Genomic DNA, 19,837 nt, shown 5'->3' with positions numbered 1-19,837 from the left:
TTTCAAGCCGTACCCCATAACGGGTACATGAAGCTCAAAATGCCCGGGCCCAATGGAATCATCACTCTCGCCAGTGATCCAGACACAGCACTCCGCACCGAAAACAAAACAGCCACACAGGCCCTCGAGGCATTGTCTGAAGCCCTCTCGGCCGAGGAATTAACCACGCTACGCTCCACAGTGGACAAGGACGATGTGATACTCGACAAGAGATCCAAGTCCACCTCTTTTAAACCAGCGGATGAAATAGTCAAATTCCATGTCCACCCAACGGACCCTAGAAAAACAGCCTCCATCGGGGCACAGTTAAACCCCGTTGTGGACACCGCACTATGAGAGTTCCTGCGTGAGAACTGGGACATATTCGCCTGGCATCCCTCAGACATGCCAGGAATCCCACGCAGGCTGGCCGAGCATAGCCTCAATATCCTAAAGGGATTCAAGCCGGTCAAGCAAGCTCTTCAGCGTTTCTCCGAACCTAGGAGACAGGCCATGGGAGAGGAACTAGCCAAGTTATTGGAGGCCGGATTCATCAGAGAAATAAAACACCCGGACTGGCTAGCAAACCTGGTGATGGTACCAAAGAAGGACAAATCCTGGCGCCTTTCTGTCGATTTCAAAGACCTCAATAAAGCTAGCCCAAAGGATCTCTTCCCCCTCCCAAGCATCAATCAAATCATTGATGCTACCACAGGACACGAGTCATTGTGTTTCCTCGAGGCATACTCCGGCTACCACCAAATCAAGATGGCGGAGTCCGACCTAGCCACAACGGCATTCATCACACCATACGGTCCCTTCTGTTTTAACACAATGCCTTTTGGGCTCAAAAACACCGGCGCAACATATCAGCATATGATCCAGACATGTCTGGAGAAACAAATCGGCAGAACAGTTGAGGCATACATAGACGATGTGGTCGTCAAAACCAAACACGTCGACTCTTTGATAGACGACTTGAGGCTCACATTCGACAACCTCCGAACATACGACATCAAGCTCAATCTGGAAAATTGCATTTTCGGCGTACCAGCCGGAAAGCTCCTGGGTTTCATTGTCTCCAGTAGAGGTATTGAAGCTAATCCGGCCAAAATCTGAGCTTTGTCACAGTTGGCTACCCCAACAGACCTCAAACAAATCCAGAAGTTAACTGGATGCGTGGCGGCTCTAAGCCGCTTTATTTCCCGCTTAGGAGAAAAGGCTTTACCCCTTTATCGCCTCCTTCGGCGCACCGAACACTTCGAGTGGACGGACGTGACCACAGCTGGATTGGAAGAAATAAAGGCCATCTTGGCAACCAACCCAATCCAGGCCACGCCAAACATCGGTGAACCAATGCTATTGTACATTGCGACAACTCATCAAGTTGTAAGCACGGTGCTCGTTGTCGAATGGGAAGCGGACGGACATAAATTCCCTCTTCAAAAGCCGGTATACTATGCGGTATTCATGGCATCACGGAAGCTGCGACACTACTTTCAAGAGTGCTCGATTACAGTAGCCTCGGAAGTGCCACTTAATGATATTATAAACAACCGCGACGCTATGGGCCGGATTGCCAAATGGGCCATTGAGCTCCTCCCGTTCGACATAACATACAAACCTCGACGAGCCATTAAGTCGCAAGTATTGGCCGACTTCGTTGCCGAATGGACGGAGGCCGAACTCCCTAAGGAGTACGGCGCATACTCCAATTGGATCATGCACTTCGACGGTTCTAAAATGCTGGCTGGTCTAGGGGCTGGCGTCGTTCTGACGTCCCCAACCGGAGATACCGTTCAGTACGTATTGCAAATATTGTATGCAGACTCCAACAATGCAGCCGAATACGAAGCTCTGTTGCATGGTCTTCGAATGGCAGTCTCCATGGGCATTCAACGCCTGGAGGTGCGTGGGGACTCAAACCTCGCAATATCCCAAATAAATGGAGACTTTGACACCAAGGATCCGGAAATGGAAGCCTATCGAAACACCGTCCTAAAAATGTCAGCTCGGTTCAAGGGGCTCGAATTTCACCATGTGGCTCGGGAAAACAATCAGGCGGCGGATATCCTCGCCCGCATCGGTGCAAAACGTGATGCGGTCCCCCCAACATATTTTTGGAAAGGCTGTTCAAGCCATCCGTAGTATCGGAAGGGGACACCGGTAACAACAGTCCGGACGCGGCCAAAATACCCGATACCGAACTCTCTGACACAATCGAAGGCTCTGCCACCAAAATAACACCTTCAGCCCACGAAATAATGGTCATTATTGCCCCGTGGACAGAACCATTCCTGGCCTACCTAACTAGACAGGAACTTCCGGAGGACCAAAATGAGGCACGCTGCATAGTGCGGCGATCCAAGGCCTACAGGGTCCATGAGGGAGAATTGTACAAGAAAAGCACGACCGGAGTCCTTCAAAGGTGCATCTCCGAAGAGGAAGGGCAAAATCTTTTGGGAGAAATTCACGCCGGACTCGGCGGTCATCACGCCGCAGCCCGGGCTCTTGTAAGCAAGGCCTTCCGTACAAGATTTTATTGGCCAACGGCCCGGGCAGATGCACAGGACCTTGTCCAATGTTGCGCCGGTTGCCAGCTCTTTGCAAATCAAAGCCACATGCCACCCACCGCCCTCCAAACAATCCCCAATACATGGCCCTTTGCGGTCTGGGGGCTTGACATGGTTGGACCCCTTAAAGGGGGAACCCACAAGAAAAAATACTTATTGGTCATGGTGGACAAATTCACCAAATGGATAGAGGCCAAACCTGTTAAAACAGCCGAATCCGGACCGGTGATAGACTTCATATCCGGGGTTGTACACCGTTATGGCGTCCCCCACAGCATCATCTTGATAATGGCACGAACTTCACGGCCGACGAGGTAAAACTCTGGTGCAGCAAAATGGGCATCAAGCTCAATTATGCTTCAGTCTATCACCCACAAACCAACGGTCAAGTCGAGCGAGAAAATGGTCTTATAATGAGCGGCATTAAACCCAGATTAGTGCGCTCCTTAACGGAGTCTAACATGCACTGGGTAGAGGAGCTCGACTCCGTACTCTGGGGGCTGTGGACCACGCCGAATCGTAGTACCGGATATACACCCTTCTTTATGGTGTATGGCACAGATGCAGTCTTTCCCCGTGACATAATTCATGACTCACCTCGAGTGCGCATGTACGAAGAAAGAGAAGCCGAGCTCGATCGGCAGGATAGTTTGGACACCCTGGAGGAGGAGCGCGACGTAGCCAAAGCCCGTTCCGCATTTTATCAGCAACAGGCTCGCAGATACCAAAGCAGAGAAGTACGGGCCAAAACTTATAACGTTGGCGAACTAGTTCTACGCCTGCCGGATAAGAAAAAGAACAAACTCGAGCCCAAATGGGAAGGTCCCTTCATTATTGACCAAGTTCTGACCGGTGGAGCGTACCGACTGCGGGATGCATCGACTAGTCGACTCAAGCCGAACCCATGGAACGCGGCCAGGCTCCAAAGATTCTACGCCCAGCACCGGACTCTATGTTAGTCCCCTCCCTTTGTCCATTTTCTGCATATACATTATCTGTCTTGTTTCTCTTTCTTTCTTTCTTTTATTATTTCTCTAGGCCTTCAAGGGTCACCTTGTGCCTCGCTTGCACATTACAGATGCGCTAGCCGCACTCTTCATACCTGGGGGCTTCTTTCAAAGAAGCTTAAATTATTTATCTGGGCCACCTCTGCGATTGTTACTGCCGGGTCAGCCGGATGTGTACCTCAGACTGGGTGAAGCCGAAAGCTAGCGTTCTTAAGGGAATATTTGGTCGGTGAACAAAAGATGATTTTTATTTATTGTCCATATTTGCCCCCAGATGTTTTTCCTGCATTTCCTATCGCAGTCCGGACATGCACTTTAGGGCATGCTTACCCAGGGAAAGGAACCCTTAACGAAACTATTCTCCCTGGGAGATGTTTCTTACTACCCATGTAATATAATATAACTAGTTGGGCACTTGTCTGATAAAGCACTAATGACCCCTACGCCTGATCTCCACGCATACCCCGGTTCTTATATAACTGAGCGGGTATTCGGATACACTCCGGACTATTGGGCCCGGAGGTTGAAGCGAAAAGGTCTGCAACGACAAATGATCTACAATCCGGCTAGAAGGCATTATACATGTCACTTTAATTACATATTCATGCAAACTGACTAAATTCCTCTTCTATACCATCCAATAGGCGGTCTAGCTTACAATCCTGTTGAGAATACTTTGCGGCTAATTCTACTTGCGCATAAACTAAGCTAACAGGGATCTCTTTCCCGTCAGGCCCCACAGGTCCGACCTCGGCCATGTGATTTGGGTCTGCCTTGGTATACCGCGTCTTCACCATGGCCCAGGCTTCTCTGGCACCCTGTCGGCAGGCTGATATCTTCCATAATCGGAAGCGATGCCATGCTCCCTTGAGCTTCTCCGCAAGCTCGGCAACGCCCTCTAGCAGGGAGACGGACGTCCACAAGGCCTGGGCAACACCCTGCATCACCTGCCGAACTTGTTCGTGCAGATGTGATAGCTCGGACAGAAGATCACCCGCAGACCCGGGCATTTCCTCCGCGGGACGACCCATCAGCATACCTATAGACATAATGCTGTCAGTCGGCTTCTTCGCCGAACTCCTTTAAAAGGATTCATTCAAGCACTTACTGAAAATGCCGCGCCGAAGCCGCTTATTCTCCTTCTCGAAGTCTCCAAGCTGGCCCCGAACGTCTTTTAGTTCCACGTTCAGCTTAATATTGGCATCTTGGAGATTGTTTTTCTCCCGCCTAACCTCAGTCAGCACGCGTTTGCCAGCCTCTAGCTGTCGCATAACATTCTGGTTCTCCGAATTCTCTCCAGATTCATCTGCAACATCTGTTGTTAGATCTATAGCCATGCCGCACGTTATATGGTAACCATCATTCTTTAAAGTAAATGTTACCAGCAGGTGACTTTTTTGGTTCCTGCAAGGCGGCCACAGCAGCCCATAGTTGGGTCTTGCATTCCTCTAGCCCCTGTGACAGCCTAGTATTCTTCTCTGTAAGAACCTGCACAATGGAGATGATCCTTAAATCAGTTCTGCTAACTGTTTCAAGTCTCAGGGGCTACTGATACATATAAATCATCAGATTTAGTCACCCGTACATCCTTTACATATTGATCCGTGGCTCTAGCTAGACCATCTTGAGAAGCACAGAGGTACGCCTCTCCAGAATTGAAGGCGTCAAACGCCTTTGGTGAGAAACAAGCGTCACGGAGTACGGCCCGGTGGCGCCTATGATTCATGGCGCTTTCCACTTCTGAGTTTGTAGCGGATAATCTATCTGCATCCTCTGTAGGGGGATTATCTAGCGCCTGCCCCATATCGGCTTCTGCCTCCATGTCCGGTCCTGGCGCCCGACTGGTGGAAGCGTGATTGGAAACATCACCGGACATATTCCGGCGAGAGTTTTTTCTGTTAAAGAAACACGGGCATCATTACATTTCGAGAAAGATGACAACCATGGAGCGGGGTTTTTCTTATACCTTTGCGCCGGCGTCTCCGTCCTGACCGCCTTCCTTTTTGGCCTACCCGGCCCCGGTGCCTCTTGTTGGCGAGTTGCTGCGGGTTCGGCAGGGCGTCTCGAATGCCTTCCCTGTAAAAGATGCCATGTGTATATGGTGGGTGAAGTGCCTAAAAGGGGATCCTAGTTTTGGAGTTGGGATTTTTGCTTTTTCTTACTTGCGATGCAGGGAGCAGTCCGGGATAGTCGGCCGTAATGGCCACCATGGCATCGTCGCAGCTTAACTGATAGAACTGCCGGTCTATCAGCTCCACGAATATAACCGAATCTTCTTCAAGTCCGGAGTCGAGGGCCCGGTCAGGGTCCTATGGTTGTGGAGAAGGGCTGCTGACCTCCTTTATGGCTTTTCACAGTTCTTGCCGCAAAGTGGCAAGGTGAATACTTATGACAAAGAATGCGGGAAAAATGGGAGCACGGAGATATAACTTACCCAGCTTGGAGGCTTGTACATGGAGAATCCATCCCGTGGCTTGATGCGGGTGAACTCCTCATCCTCACCTTTGAACAGTTCGGACAGAATTTTCGCTAGAGCAGCAGCATTGTCTGGACCCTTACGCCCACAGTGGGTGGTGTCATCCGCCCCATTATAACACCACAAGGGGTGCCCACGACATTGAAGTGGCTGCACTCCCTGCATTATGCAAATTGACATAACTTCGATTATTGTCAATCCTGATTGAGCCAGTGCTTTGATCCGGTTCATTAGATAGAGGACTTCTCTGTTGTCTTCTGCCTGGGGGCTCCGTGGATGCCAACTTCGGCGCTTCTTCAGAGGAGCATTATTGAACTCAAGAAGACCCCGCCGAACAGGGTCCGGAAGGGGAACGTCCTCCATATAAAACCATTCTGAAGGCCAGTCTTCGGACGACTTCTTCGGGGTACCGGATAGGTATCCGGTATCGGCGATGCGCCATATTTCGGCTCTGCCCACTTGATAAAGTGACCCCCTCTGTGTGCGAGGGACGAGGCAAAATAGCCTCTTCCACATCTCGAAGTGAGCCTCGCAGCCTAGGAACAACTCACAGAGAGCAACATAGCCGGCGATGTGTAGAAGGGAGGCAGGGGTGAAATTGTGTAATTGGAGGCCGTAGAACTCCAGGAGCCCGTGGAGGAACGAGTGAATTGGAAATCCAAGTCCCCTTAGTAAATAAGGAACAAGGCAGACCCGTTCCCCCATAGAGGGACAGGGAAAGCTCTCCGCTTGCTCCCCGCCATTGTAGGTGGCAAGCCCGGCTCAAATGAGCACCATATACGCCGGAGGGAGAAATCCCCTAGTCTGCAAGTCGACTAATCGACTGTGCGGGACTGAACACCTCTCCCAATCACCGAGCTTAGGGCTACGGGGGCGGGAGGAGGAGCTGCGGAGGTCGGCCATGCTGGAATGGATCTTCCCGAAACGCGCTCTGATGGATTCTCGCTGGGGGAGGATGGTATGGATTGGATCTAAGGATCCCCATCCCTTTAATAGACAATTTATTTATCTGGCTAGGGGGGCAAATATAAAAATGACCTGGCGCCTCGTATTCATTCGACGCATGGGAGATAGCCCTTATTGGGGACAGAAGCCAAGAGATTCAACATTTATGGGGCCGGACACTGCTTACAAACACTTCAAATTGGAGAAGAACCCACCTTGCAATGCCGAAGACAATACTGCGTGCTGGACTCATCGTCATTGAAGCCTGGTTCGGGGGCTACTGAGGGAGTCCTGGATTAGGGGCTATCCGGACAGCCGGATTATATCCTTTGGCCGGACTGTTGGACTATGAAGATACAAGATTGAAGACTTCGTCTCATGTCCGGATGGGACTCTACTTGGCGTGGAAGGCAAGCTAGGCAGTACGGATATGTATATGTCCTCCTTTGTAACCGACCTTGTGTAACCCTAGCCCCCTCCGGTGTCTATATAAACCAGAGGGTTTTTGGTCCATAGGACAACATACAATCATACCATAGGCTAGCTTCTAGGGTTTAGCCTTTCCGATCTCGTGGTAGATCAACTCTTGTAATACCCATATCATCAAGAATAAATCGAGCATGACGTAGGGTTTTACCTCCATCAAGAGGGCCCGAACCTGGGTAAAACATCGTGTTCCCTGCCTCCTGTTAGGATCCGCCTTAGACGCACAGTTCGGGACCCCCTACTCGAGATTCGCCGGTTTTGACACCGACAGTCATGCATCGTGCAAGTGTCAACGAGAAAAAGCAACGAAGGCAATCCACCTTAAGTGGTCACCACATTATCATGACTTCGATGCAAGCAATAAAAGTGCCATATGACATGCATAAAAAGGGTTTCATAGACATGGTCAAAGGGCTGCTTACCTGGCTCAACAATGTCTTCTGGGTCTTCAAAGTCTTCTGGTCCAACTCCCTTGTCAGCAACACAATCTATCGTCGCAAAATAATAACGACAAAATAAGGCAATAATAAAACAGAAAAACCAAAGTGCTCAGAAAAATGTCAACTCATTTTTGTTAAATACTAGGGTTAAAACTAAGAAGGGGAAAATTCTTATTTCTGGATTTGGAGCAACAGAGACAGAGCAATGGATTTTCAAATAAGGATTTAATTGCTCAAATTTGAATTTAAATTTGAACAGCACATAAAAGTTGGTTGGGCATGTATGAAAGTTACACCATTAAATAGGTGGGATTTTTACAGGATTTCAGGAACTAGAATTATTGCATTTGGATTAATAATTAATCTTGTCGAATTTTTGGAAAAGGAACAGAAAAATAAAAATAAAAAGGGCACTGTGCCCGCTGGGCCAGAACAGCTGCAGTGCAGCAGGCCCAGAGGGGAAAAGGCCCAGGCGAGCCAGCGCACGCGCGTCAGATTTTCAAACCTGACGGGCGGGGCCCGGGCATCAGCGAGAGAGAGAGAGGGGCGAGGGAGAGGTGAGGATGACAGGTGGGCTCCACCTGTCATCTCTAACCTCGCGACAGAGAGGTCGGCGAGCTCACCGGCGACTCTACAGGGTACGGCAGGTCGAGCGGGTGGCACCATTGGACTCAGGGGGATGTCGTTGTTCGGGTGGTGGTGGAGGTGGTCGACGGGGCAGCCTAGTTCGTCGGCGACGAGGTCATGCGGCGGAGGCGCTTCGGGCATCAGTGGTTCCGGCCGTTACTGGCTGCAAAAATAGTGGGGAAGAGAGGGGAAAGGGTCAGTGATGTCGCGTGGTTCCAGATCAAGAGAGAACGGGGCGGAGGAGGCCCATACCGCGCGAACGCCGACGAGCCGAGGCAGCGGAGATCGAGCTCGAACTTGAGCTCAGGCGGCTATGGATGCAAAAGGGTGGTGCGGAAGGTTGATTAGGAGTGTGGGCGAGCGACAAGGAGTGAGAGAGAGGCGCGGGGTCGTCTTATATAGGATGGACAAGGTCCACCATAGGTGTGGCCTACGGGCGTCTGCGGGACCGGCTCGGGTGGCCGTTAGAGAGGAAATGGAGGGCTCGGGGGTGTTCGTTGGAGTGGTTTAGGGTGCCAGGGAGAGAGAGGAGGAGCGGGACGAGCTGTGGGCGGGCCACGGGAGCGGCGCGAGCATTGGCCGAGCGGGGCGGCGCTCTGGCGCGAGCTGCAGGAGGGAGAGGAGGACGCGGGAGCAAGTGGGCGGCCTGCTGGCGTGGAGCGGACGTCGAGGGGCATCGACTGGCGCGCAGGGGAGGCTCGAGGCGGTCGGGGGTGCAGCGTCAACGGTCGGGTGCTCTGCCATGCGCTCCAGAGCGCGACTTTGGCCGGCATCCACCGTTTTCCCGCGTCCTCGCGCGTCCACTTGTGCCTGGCAACTGCAGGGAGCGTGGGCAAAAGCTGGGGAGAGCCTTGGATGCTCTGGAAAGCTGAGGGGAGAGAAGGAGGTTGAGAGAGAGGGAGGAATCCACTGTCCAGAGAAGAAAAATGGGGTTCTCCCCGCTTCATCATTGCTTCCTTGGGCAGAAAAGCACACAGGTGCTAGAGTGGGACTAGGAGGGGTCGTCGTAGAAAGTTGAGCCTACGGAGATTAGTGGAAGAGGCCAACAATGGGATTTTGGTAAAGTGGCAGAAGATGTTTGATGCTAGTTTGGGCAAGTAGCTGATTTTCATTTGCCATGAGACTCCACAGGGTGAAATGTCACATATAATTAGGGCCTTCCACCAATTTTGAGCTCATTTGGGCAAAGTTGCCAATAAAACTTTTGTAAACCCTAGAAATTAGCAGAAATGAACTTCTGCAGATCTAGTTGAGCACATAACTTCCCCTTGATGTACCACTTAGTGTAGTGGCTTCATTTGGTCATGTGAACATGCTCACAAAAGTTGGGGTCAAGGAGAGAAAGTTGGTAGTACAAAGTTGTTCAAATTTGAATCTGGACAGAGATGGTTTTGGGGCACTTTTGTGAACCAAAATAGTTTGGAGTGATCTAAAACTCTGAAATGTCATCATATTATGTATATGTGACTTTCTAGAATTTTCTTGGATTTTTATGAAAATATTTCTTGTAGAAATATTTCAAATCCTTGAAATGGGAAGAAATGGTTTTGGGAGGTTTTGTCCAATATTTTGAACATGACCATGTGTTGAAACTCTTATATATGGAAAGTATATGTCCATAGAGTTTCCCTGATTTTTGTCAAATATTTTTGAAACAATAAAATAAATTTTCCCTATTAAAGACCATTTCTGGCCTTAAGAAAAAGCTTTTAAATAAAATAGGAAAATAACTTTTAAAATTATATTTTTGTGGTTTATGGGAATCCTATATCTATTAGGTTTCAAATATACTCTTTGAAATATTTATCATTCCCTAAATCAAGTACTTGTAGTGCAAGCCTCAATTCAGGGGTTTTTGGAAAACTAAATTTTGAAAATACTTTTTGGCCAATTTATTTTTGTAAGAAAATACTATATTGCATTATAAACATGGCATGATCATTGGGCAGAAGTTTGGGGCAGGGAGATGAAGTACATAAAGTGGAGTAGTTGACTTTAAAGAGCACTTGAAATTCACAGAGAGAAAACCAACTCCAAATAAAAGCCAAATAATGCAAAAGTTTTTGTTGGCCCAAATTTTCATGCCTTATTAATGCAAATGACATGTTACGAAATGCAGGGTGTGACAGACCTACCCCCCTTACAAGAATCTTGTCCCCGAGATTCCCAAACTAGGCTTTAAAAGAGACCGGGAAAGTCAGATCTAAGGTAGTCTTCATGTTCCTAGGTTGCTTCTGCTTCAGTGTGGTTGCTCCACTGGACCTTGAAATACTTAATGGTGCGGCTTCGAGTGCGTCATTCAGCCTCGTCCAAAATGCAGATGGGCCTCTCATGGTAGGTCAAATTAGGCTGAAGGTCAATGGCTTTGTGATTGACGTCCTTGTAAAGACCAGGCTTGTCTGGAACTTGGAGACACTTTCGAAGTTGTGACACGTGGAATACGTTGTGCACATCGGATAGTTCAGATGGCAGTTCCAACTGGTAAGCCACTTCTCCGCGTCGTGCGGTGATCTCGAAGGGGCCGATAAATCTTGGTGCGAGCTTTCCCTTAACGTGGAAACACTTTGTTCCCTTAAGAGGATTTACTCACAGGTATACATGGTCTCCGACTTGGAAGTCTACTTGTCGGCGACGAGTGTCAGCATAGCTCTTCTGTCTTGAGTTGGCGGTCTTTAGTCGCTCTCTAACTAGCTGAACTTGCTCTGCTGCTTCACGGAGGATATCGGGCCCAAATACTAGTCCTCCGGTTTCTGACCAATTGAGGGGCGTGCGGCACTTTTGTCCGTATAACACCTCAAATGGTGCCATCCGAAGGCTTGACTGATAACTGTTGTTATAGGAGAACTCGGCAAAAGGGAGACATTCTTCCCACTTAGCTCCATATGCTAAGACACAGGCTCGGAGCATGTCTTCGAGTATCTGATTCACTCGCTCTGTCTGACCCCCGGTCTGTGGGTGGAAAGCAGTGCTGAAGGACAACTTGGTTCCCATAGCCTCTTGGAACTTCTTCAAGAACCTTGAGGTAAACTGGGTCCCTCAATCGGACACAATCTCCTTAGGAACACCATGAAGGTTTACAATTCTGTTGATGTAAAGGGTTGCCAGCTGGTTGCCATCATAGGTAGTCTTGACAGGAATGAAATGGGCTACTTTGGTCAAATGATCGACTATGACCCAGATGGAGTCATGTCCCTTGTTTGACCTAGGTAGTCCAGTGATGAAATCCATTCCGACTTTATCCCATTTCCACTCGGGGACCTTGAGTGGTTGCAGCAATCCAGCAGGTCACTGATATTCAGCCTTGACCCTTTGGCATACATCACACTTTGCAACATAGGTGGCAATCTCTCTTTTCATCACGTGCCACCAAAATCTTTCCTTCAGTTCTTGATACATCTTGGTCCCTCCAGGATGGATGGAATACGGGGTGTCATGAGTTTCTTGCAAGATCAAGTTCTTGAGCTCAACCTTGTTGGGTACGCAAATGCGATTCCTGAACCACAAAATTCCTTGCTCATCCTCTGAGAATCCTGGGGCCTTGCCTGCCTTGATCTTCCTCTTGATGCCTTCAATACTCTCGTGTCCCTTCTGAGCTTCCTTAACATCATCCATCAGGGTAGGCTTGACTTCGAGGTTGGCCAAGAATCCTGGTGCAACCAGTTCCAACCCAAAGCTTTCAAGTTCCTTATACAAGACAGGTAGCTTTTCCTTAAGCATAGCATTCAAGGAACAAGCCTTTCTTCTTAATGCATCTACTACCACATTAGCCTTTCTAGGGTGGTATTGAACACTGAGATCATAATCCCTGATCAATTCTAGCCATCTTCTCTGCCTCATGTTCAATTCCTTCTGAGTGAAAATATACTTCAGACTTTTGTGATCCGTGTATATCTCACACCACTTCCCTAGGAGGTAATGTCGCCATGTCTTCAGGGCATGAACCACTGCTACTAACTCAAGATCATGAGTAGCACAGTTCTCTTCTTGAGGACGTAGCTGTCTGGATAGATATGCTACGACTCTGCCTTCTTGCATAAGAACACCTCCAAGTCCAGTTCGCGAGGCATCACAATATATCACAAATTCCTTGTGAATATCAGGTGTAGCTAGAACTGGGGCAGTGGTCAATCTCTTCTTCAGCTCCTGGAAGCTCTCTTCGCACTTCGGTGTCCACTCAAACTTCTTGTCCTTCTTCAAGAGCTGGGTCATGGGTCGGGCAATGCTTGAGAATCCTTCAACGAACTTGCGGTAATATCCCGCGAGTCTGAGGAAGCTTCTGACTTCTTTCACATTGCTCGGGGTTTTCCATTCAGTCACGGTTTGAATTTTGGTGGGATCCACTGACAACCATTCAGCAGTCAATTTATGACCCAAGAATCCAACTTCATGCAACCAAAATTCGCACTTGCTGAACTTGGCATACAGTTGGTGCTCTCGAAGCTTGTTTAGGACCATCCTCAAGTGTTGCTCGTGCTCTTCTTCCGTCTTCAAGAAGACAAGAATTTCATCAATGAAGACGACGACAAACTTGTCCAAATATTCCGTGAAGACCTTATTCATGAGATACATGAAGTAAGCTGGGGCATTGGTCAATCCAAAGGACATGACTGTGCACTCATACAGGCCATATCTGGTTACAAATGCCGTTTTCAGAATATCTGGTTACCCAGATCTGAGGTCGATCTTGGAGAACACCTTGGCCCCATTGAGTTGATCGAACAGATCTTCAATCTTGGGAAGTGGATACTTGTTCTTGATTGTAACTTCATTGAGGGAGCGATAGTCAATGCACAAGCGGATGGTACCGTCCTTCTTTGCCACAAACAGGACAGGTGATCCCCAAGGGGAGGCACTAGGGCGGATAAATCCCTTCCTCAACTGCTCTTCTAGTTGCTTTTTCAATTCTGCTAACTCTTCCGATCCCATTCTATAAGGCTTCTTATAGATGGGTCCTGCTCCGGGTATGAGCTCGATGATGAACTCAATATCATGGTCAGGAGGCATTCCTGGTAGCTCATCAGGAAAGACATCGGGGTATTCGCACACTACCGGCACTTGCTCCAATCCAACTTCAGTCAGACAGTTGACTTGGGTGGCTTGAGTAGAGGAGGGGTTGGAGGCAAATTTAACTTCGACTCATTGGTCATTGGTCACAGTGATAATTCGGTTGGCACAATCTAACAAGCCTTGGTGCTTGATGAGCCAATCCATTCCTAAGATCACATCCAAGCCTTGCGATCTTAAGATGATAAGGTATGCTAGGAAGTCTACCCCATTAATGACAATCCCGATTCCTTTACATCCTATCTTGGCTCTCATCTCTGCTCCGAGGGTTTGTACCACCATAGGGTTATTTAGGGGTGTAGGGGTCATGCCACTTTTTAATGCAAACTTTTGGGTGACAAATGAATGCGTGGCTCCAGAATCAAACAAGACAGTTGCAGGTGTTGAGTTGACAAGGAACGTACCCAGCACGACGTTCGGTTCTTCCTAGGCTTCTTCTGCAGTGACATGATTCACACGACCCTTGCCATTGTTGGTGGGTTGCGGGGAGCTTGGTTCCTTGGTGGCATCCCACGGCCTTGGCCTTGGTTCTGCGTATTGGGGCGCGGGGCGTCGGGCTTCTTGTTGGGGCAATACTTGGAGTAGTGTCATGCCTGACCACATCCGAAGCAAGTGACTTGATTGGGGTTGCTGCTCTTGCCGGCATTGTTACTGGGGATATTGAAAGCTAGCCTGGGGTTGGCATACTGCTGAGGCTGACAGTTGGTGCGGGGTGTTGGGGCTCTTGGCTGATGATAGGTTGGCTTGACCAGGGCTGGCTGCCACGGGCGAGGCTTCTGGTTGCTGGTGCTACCCTTTCTGATCATCTTGCACTTACGAGTATCATTCAAAGCACGTTGCTTGTCCTCAAGCATGAGTGCCTTGTTCACCAGATCAGGAAAGGTTGGGCAGTCACACACAACAAGCGAGTACTGCATAGTCTGGTTAAGGCCTTCCATGAAGCGCTCTCTTTTGGCAGCATCAGTGCTGACATCTTAAGGAGCATATCTTGACAGGACACTGAACTTCTGCATGTATTCCTTGACAGTTCTACTACCTTGCTTCAGGGCTCGAAATTCACGCTTCTTGATGGCCATGATTCCGGAAGGAATGTGGGCCTTGCGGAATTCTGCCTTGAAGTCATTCGAAGTGATGTTTTGCTCAGCATGCATGGCCTTGAATCCATCCCACCAAGCTCTGGCAGTTCCCCCGAGACAGTGAGCAGCATACGCCACCTTCTCACGGTCCTCAGTGCATCCCACTAGTTCCAGTAGATCCTCAATGGTGCAGACCCAGTCGTCTGCATCTAGGGGTTCAGCAGTCTCGGTGAAGGTGGGTGGTGCGTGCTTCTTGAACTCCGCCAACGTGGAACGTCCATTGCCGTTCCCCGCTGGCTGGCGATTGATAGCTTGAGCAATCATCTAGAGGGCTGCAATGTTGGCTTGGCGTTCCTCTCGGAAGGCTTGGAGAAGCTGAGCCATGTCCATGTTTGGAGGCGGTGGCAGTGGTGGAGCTTGTCCTTGGGTTTGGTCCTGACTGGCTCCTGCTCCGGCTTCTTGCTGCTGGGTAGAGGTACCGGTACGTGTTACAACAGGCATCCTGTTGGAGCGGTCAAGGTCTCATGATTGGGAAAGATGAGGGAAAGCAATATAGATGGGATGCCTAGTAAGGGGGTAGTATGACACTAATTGTTTTCATGCAAGGGCCAAAAGGCCAAACACATTCATTAAAATCGAAATGGGTGATGTAGTCGCTTACAAGTTCCCGAAGGAAGGTACGACGTTCACCAAACACGTCAAAAACGAACAAAACACTGCATGGTTTCATATGAACCATTACAAGGACTCGACTTCGCATAGGGGGTACACGACCTATCCTACCTTAAGGGTTACAAACTGGCCTATCCTAGTCCCGAATGGTGTCTAAGTGGTGGAATGCTCGGTCGCGTATTTCGGTTCCTCTGGGTCTTCCACCTCATCTTTATCTGTCTCAGTTTCTTCGTCACTTGAGGGAGTGGGGGAGTGGAGGAGCTAAACACGACGCTACGTCGCCGGTGGCACCATGAAGAGGTTGCGATATTCCTTCGCCGTCATACGGTGTGGCTGAGATGATCCCTTGGCATGCGTAACCTGTGGGGGTCGCCCGCCTCGATAGGCAACAACGGGCTGTCCAGGGGGTGCACCATCCTTCTTGATCTTGTCCGCCTTTGCCTGAGCTAGGCGGAGGAGTTCCTTAGTCTCGTGGAGTTCCTTCCGGAGCTCCATCGACTCCGAGGCCAGATGTTGTGCCAGGCTGTCAGCACACAAGCTAAAGTAGGTCTGGAAACGGAGGGGAAGCCCCTCGTCCATGGGTGGAGCTGGTGCGCTGCTCTCATCATCACCCTTCTTACAATAAGGTAGGTAACGAGTGGATGGCTCACTTGCCATCTCTGGTAGAAGACCCCGAAGGCGAGTCAGCGCCTTAAGTGCAGCAGTCTCAATGGCGAGGAGCAGGGTCGCCATCTGGGGTCCTTCAAAGAACCAGCTTGTCGGAGAGTCGTTCACCCTCACGACTACCTCCATGTGATACTCCTTCCTGGCGCTATTGATCCAGTGCTTGTGATAGGAGAAGGTGGGGGCTCGAGTGAACTGGCACTTCTTGAGGCTGTCCTCAAGAAGCATGGGAAATCCAGTGGTCAGGAAGCCCTCGAGTACGACGGCCATCTACAAAAGTGGAAGGGGAAGGGTCAATAGAGGGGATATGACCCATGTTTGGGATATTTTTAGATAACGTAGGTATATAGGTAATTTTGTAGATAGTCTCGCTCTAACTAACGTCCATGCTAACTAAGGCTTCCTACAGTCAGGATGGCTCTGATACCAGCTCTGTGGGGACCCCGACTCATAAGTCGTGATCACCGAATGCCTGTGTACAGTGATCCCAGAGATCAATGCTCATTGAACATACAGAAGCTAAATAACAAGAGTCTTACATCCATACATACCGTCTTACACAAATTGTGACCATTATGGTCAAGTCTTACATAGAAAAAAAGGCCATAAGGGATGAGTACCAAATAATCTTAAGCAACGGAAATCTTCGTCGATAAGTAGAACCCATGCCATCTGCCTTAACCCTACAGGCATTCTGACTGGGAAACGTCCTAGTTCGCATGTTCGTCTCCAAAGAACTCTTCTTCGAACTCATGTTCTTCCATGCCTGGCCAATTAAATAACCAGTGGCAAGCCAATGAGTACTTTGAATGTACTCACAAGCAACCCATGATTGGAACAGGGCACAATAATGCAGTGATATAGCACTAAGTAGGTAGTTTGCAGAAAGCTAGTTTTGAGTGCAAAGACATGATCTATCAACATGTAAAGTATGCATCACGAGAGTATGGATATATATCCGTATGAACAAGTTACAGATATCAACATAAGCAGAGTTGGACACTAATCCAACTTGATCATCATGTCAAGCCATCTGACTTACCCCAAATGGTTTATCAACACACACATGGTCTGTAAAACTTTGGACGTAGTTTAAGCAGCACCTCTGAACTGTCCTTTACTGTGGACACGGCTATTCGAATAGTTTTACACTCTGCAGAGGTTGCACACTTTACCCACAAGATCCGGGAACTTCCGTGTCATCCACGACCCGCGGTACCTCAAGTACCCGGGGTAAGCACCCGATCATTACCTTTCCCTAGATGACACTAACATAGAGTCCACTCGATTGGTAGCAACCCCCGTGACCAACATTTCTCATCTTAAGAATTTGGAGCCACGCTCCCATATTTGTCACATACCACTGGCACGGGGTACCAACGGTGTGTTCGGTGCCCCATAAAAATGTTCTCGGCCGCCCTACCTGGCACGACCCCGTCTCGGGAGAGCGCAACAACGACTCTCCCCGTCACTAGTAATGCGGGCTCCAAGCTAGTATCGGCCTAGGTAATCAGTAATGCCCTTTCCCATATAAGGGTAGAGTGGTTGCGCATGTAAGGTTGGGACAGTCGACAAATCTTAAATCTAACCCGTTTTCGAAAACAACACACACACTTGCCTCGGTACTCCACTTCGTCATCAAGTGGTTACCCAACTCATTATCTCCCTTGGGCATAAGTGGCACCCGACAGGGTTTTGAAAAGTCCTTGAAAACAACTTGGTTTCCTTCACCATGCATATACCCATCCCATTTGCGTAGTAGCTACTTAGCATCCTAACTACACCCACTCGCATAACCCTCATAGAATGGTAGGGTCATGCATCATGCAAGTGTCAACGAGAAAAAGCAACGGAGGCAATCCACCTTAAGTGGTCACCACATTATCATGACTTCGATGCAAGCAATAAAAGTGCCATATGACATGCAGAAAAAGGGTTTCATAGACATGGTCAAAGGGCTGCTTGACTGGCTCAACAAAGTCTTCTGGGTCTTCAAAGTCTTCTGGTACAACTCCCTCGTCAGCAACACAATCTATCGTCGCAAAATAATAACGACAAATAAGGCAATAATAAAACAGAAAAACCAAAGTGCTCAGAAAAATGTCAACTCATTTTTGTTAAATACTAGGGTTAAAACTAAGAAGGGGAAAATTCTTATTTCTGGATTTGGAGCAACAGAGACAGAGCAATGGATTTTCAAACAAGAATTTAATTGCTCAAATTTGAATTTAAATTTGAACAGCACAGAAAAGTTGGTTGGGCATGTACGAAAGTTACACCATTAAAAATGTGGGATTTTTACAGGATTTTAGGAATTGGAATTATTGCATTTGGATTAATATTTAATCCTGTGGAATTTTTGGAAAAGGAATAGAATAAGAAAAAGGGCACTGTGCCCGCTGGGCCAGAACAGCTGCAGTGCAGCAGGCCCAAAGGGGAAAAGGCCCAGGCGAGCCAGCGTGCACGTCAGATTTTCAAACCTGACGGGCGGGGCCCGTGCGTCAGCGAGAGAGAGAGGGCGATGGAGAGGTGAGGATAACAGGTGGGATCGACCTATCATCTCTAACCTCGCGACAGACAGGTCGGCGAGCTCACCGGCGATGCTACAGGGCATGGCAGGTCGAGCGGGTGGCACTGTTGGACTCAGGGGGATGTCGCCATTCGGGTGCTGGTGGAGGTGGTCGCCGGGGCAGCCTGGTTCACCGGCGATGAGGTCACGCGGCGGAGGCGCTTCAGGTGTCGGTGGTTCCGGCTGTTACTGGCTGCAAAAAGAGTGGGGAAGAGAGGGGAAAGGGTCAGTGATGTCGTGCAGTTCTAGATCGAGAGAGAACGGGGGCGGAGGAGGCCTATACCGCGCGAACACCGACGAGCCGAGGCGGCGGAGCTCGAGCTCGATCTCGAGCTCAGGCGGCTCTGGAGGCAAAAGGGTGGTACGAGAGGTTGATTAGGAGTGTGGGGGAGCAACAGGGAGTGAGAGAGAGGTGCGGGGTCGTCTTATATAGGCTGGCCGAGGTCCACCATAGGCGCGGCCTACGGGCGTCCGCGGGACCGGCTCGGGTGGCCGTTAGAGAGGAAATGGAGGGCTCGGGGTGTTCATGGGAGTGGTTTAGGGTGCCAGGGAGAGAGAGGAGGAGCGGGACGAGCTGTGGGCGGGCCACGGGAGCGGCGCGAGCATTGGCCGAGCGGGGCGGCGATCTGGCGCGAGCTGCAAGAGAGAGAGAGGAGGGCGCGGGAGCAAGTGGGCGGCCTGCTGGTGTGGAGCGAACGTCGAGGGGCATCGACTGGCGCGCGGGGGAGGCTCGAGGCGGTCGGGGGACGCGGCGTCAACGGTCGGGTGCTCTGCCAGGCGCTCCAGAGCGCGACTTTGGCCGGCATCCACGGTTTTCCCGCGTCTACTTGTGTCTGGCAACTGCAGGGAGCATGGGCAAAAGCTGGGGAGAGCCTTGGATGCTCTGGAAAGCTGAGGGGAGAGAAGGAGGCTGAGAGAGAGGGGGGAGGAATCCACTATCCAGAGAAGAAAAATGGGGTTCTCCCCGCTTCATCGTTGCTTCCTCGGGCAGAAAAGCATACAGGTGCTAGAGGGGGACTAGGAGGGTTCGTGGTAGAAAGTTGAGCCTACGGAGATTAGTGGAAGAGGCCAAAAATGGGATTTTGGTACAGTGACAGAAGGTGTTTAATGCTGGTTTGGGCAAGTAGATGATTTTCATTTGCCATGAGACTCCACAGGGTGAAATATCACATAAAATTAGGGCCTTCCACCAATTTTGAGCTCATTTGGGCAAAGTTGCCAACGCAACTTTTGTAAACCCTAGAAATTAGCATAAATGAA

The 19,837-nt window shown here is 49.6% G+C and overlaps 1 protein-coding gene across 1 annotated transcript; it reads right to left on the bottom strand.

Annotated features, from left to right (window-relative positions):
* Positions 1 to 14,571: 14,571 nt before the first annotated feature.
* LOC147960177 (uncharacterized) lies at positions 14,572 to 14,997 on the bottom strand. The gene has a single exon (XM_087533194.1). It carries the CDS (start codon positions 14,995 to 14,997, stop codon positions 14,572 to 14,574), a length of 426 nt encoding a protein of 141 aa, XP_087389320.1.
* Between the last annotated feature and the right edge of the window lie 4,840 nt (positions 14,998 to 19,837).

Source organism: Triticum urartu, chromosome 7A (assembly GCF_056163025.1).
Source record: "Triticum urartu cultivar PI428250 chromosome 7A, HENAU_Tu73, whole genome shotgun sequence".
Classification (NCBI taxonomy): domain Eukaryota; kingdom Viridiplantae; phylum Streptophyta; class Magnoliopsida; order Poales; family Poaceae; genus Triticum; species Triticum urartu.
Note: the sequence above shows the minus strand (reverse complement) of the source record. Positions and strands in the feature narration are given on the sequence as shown.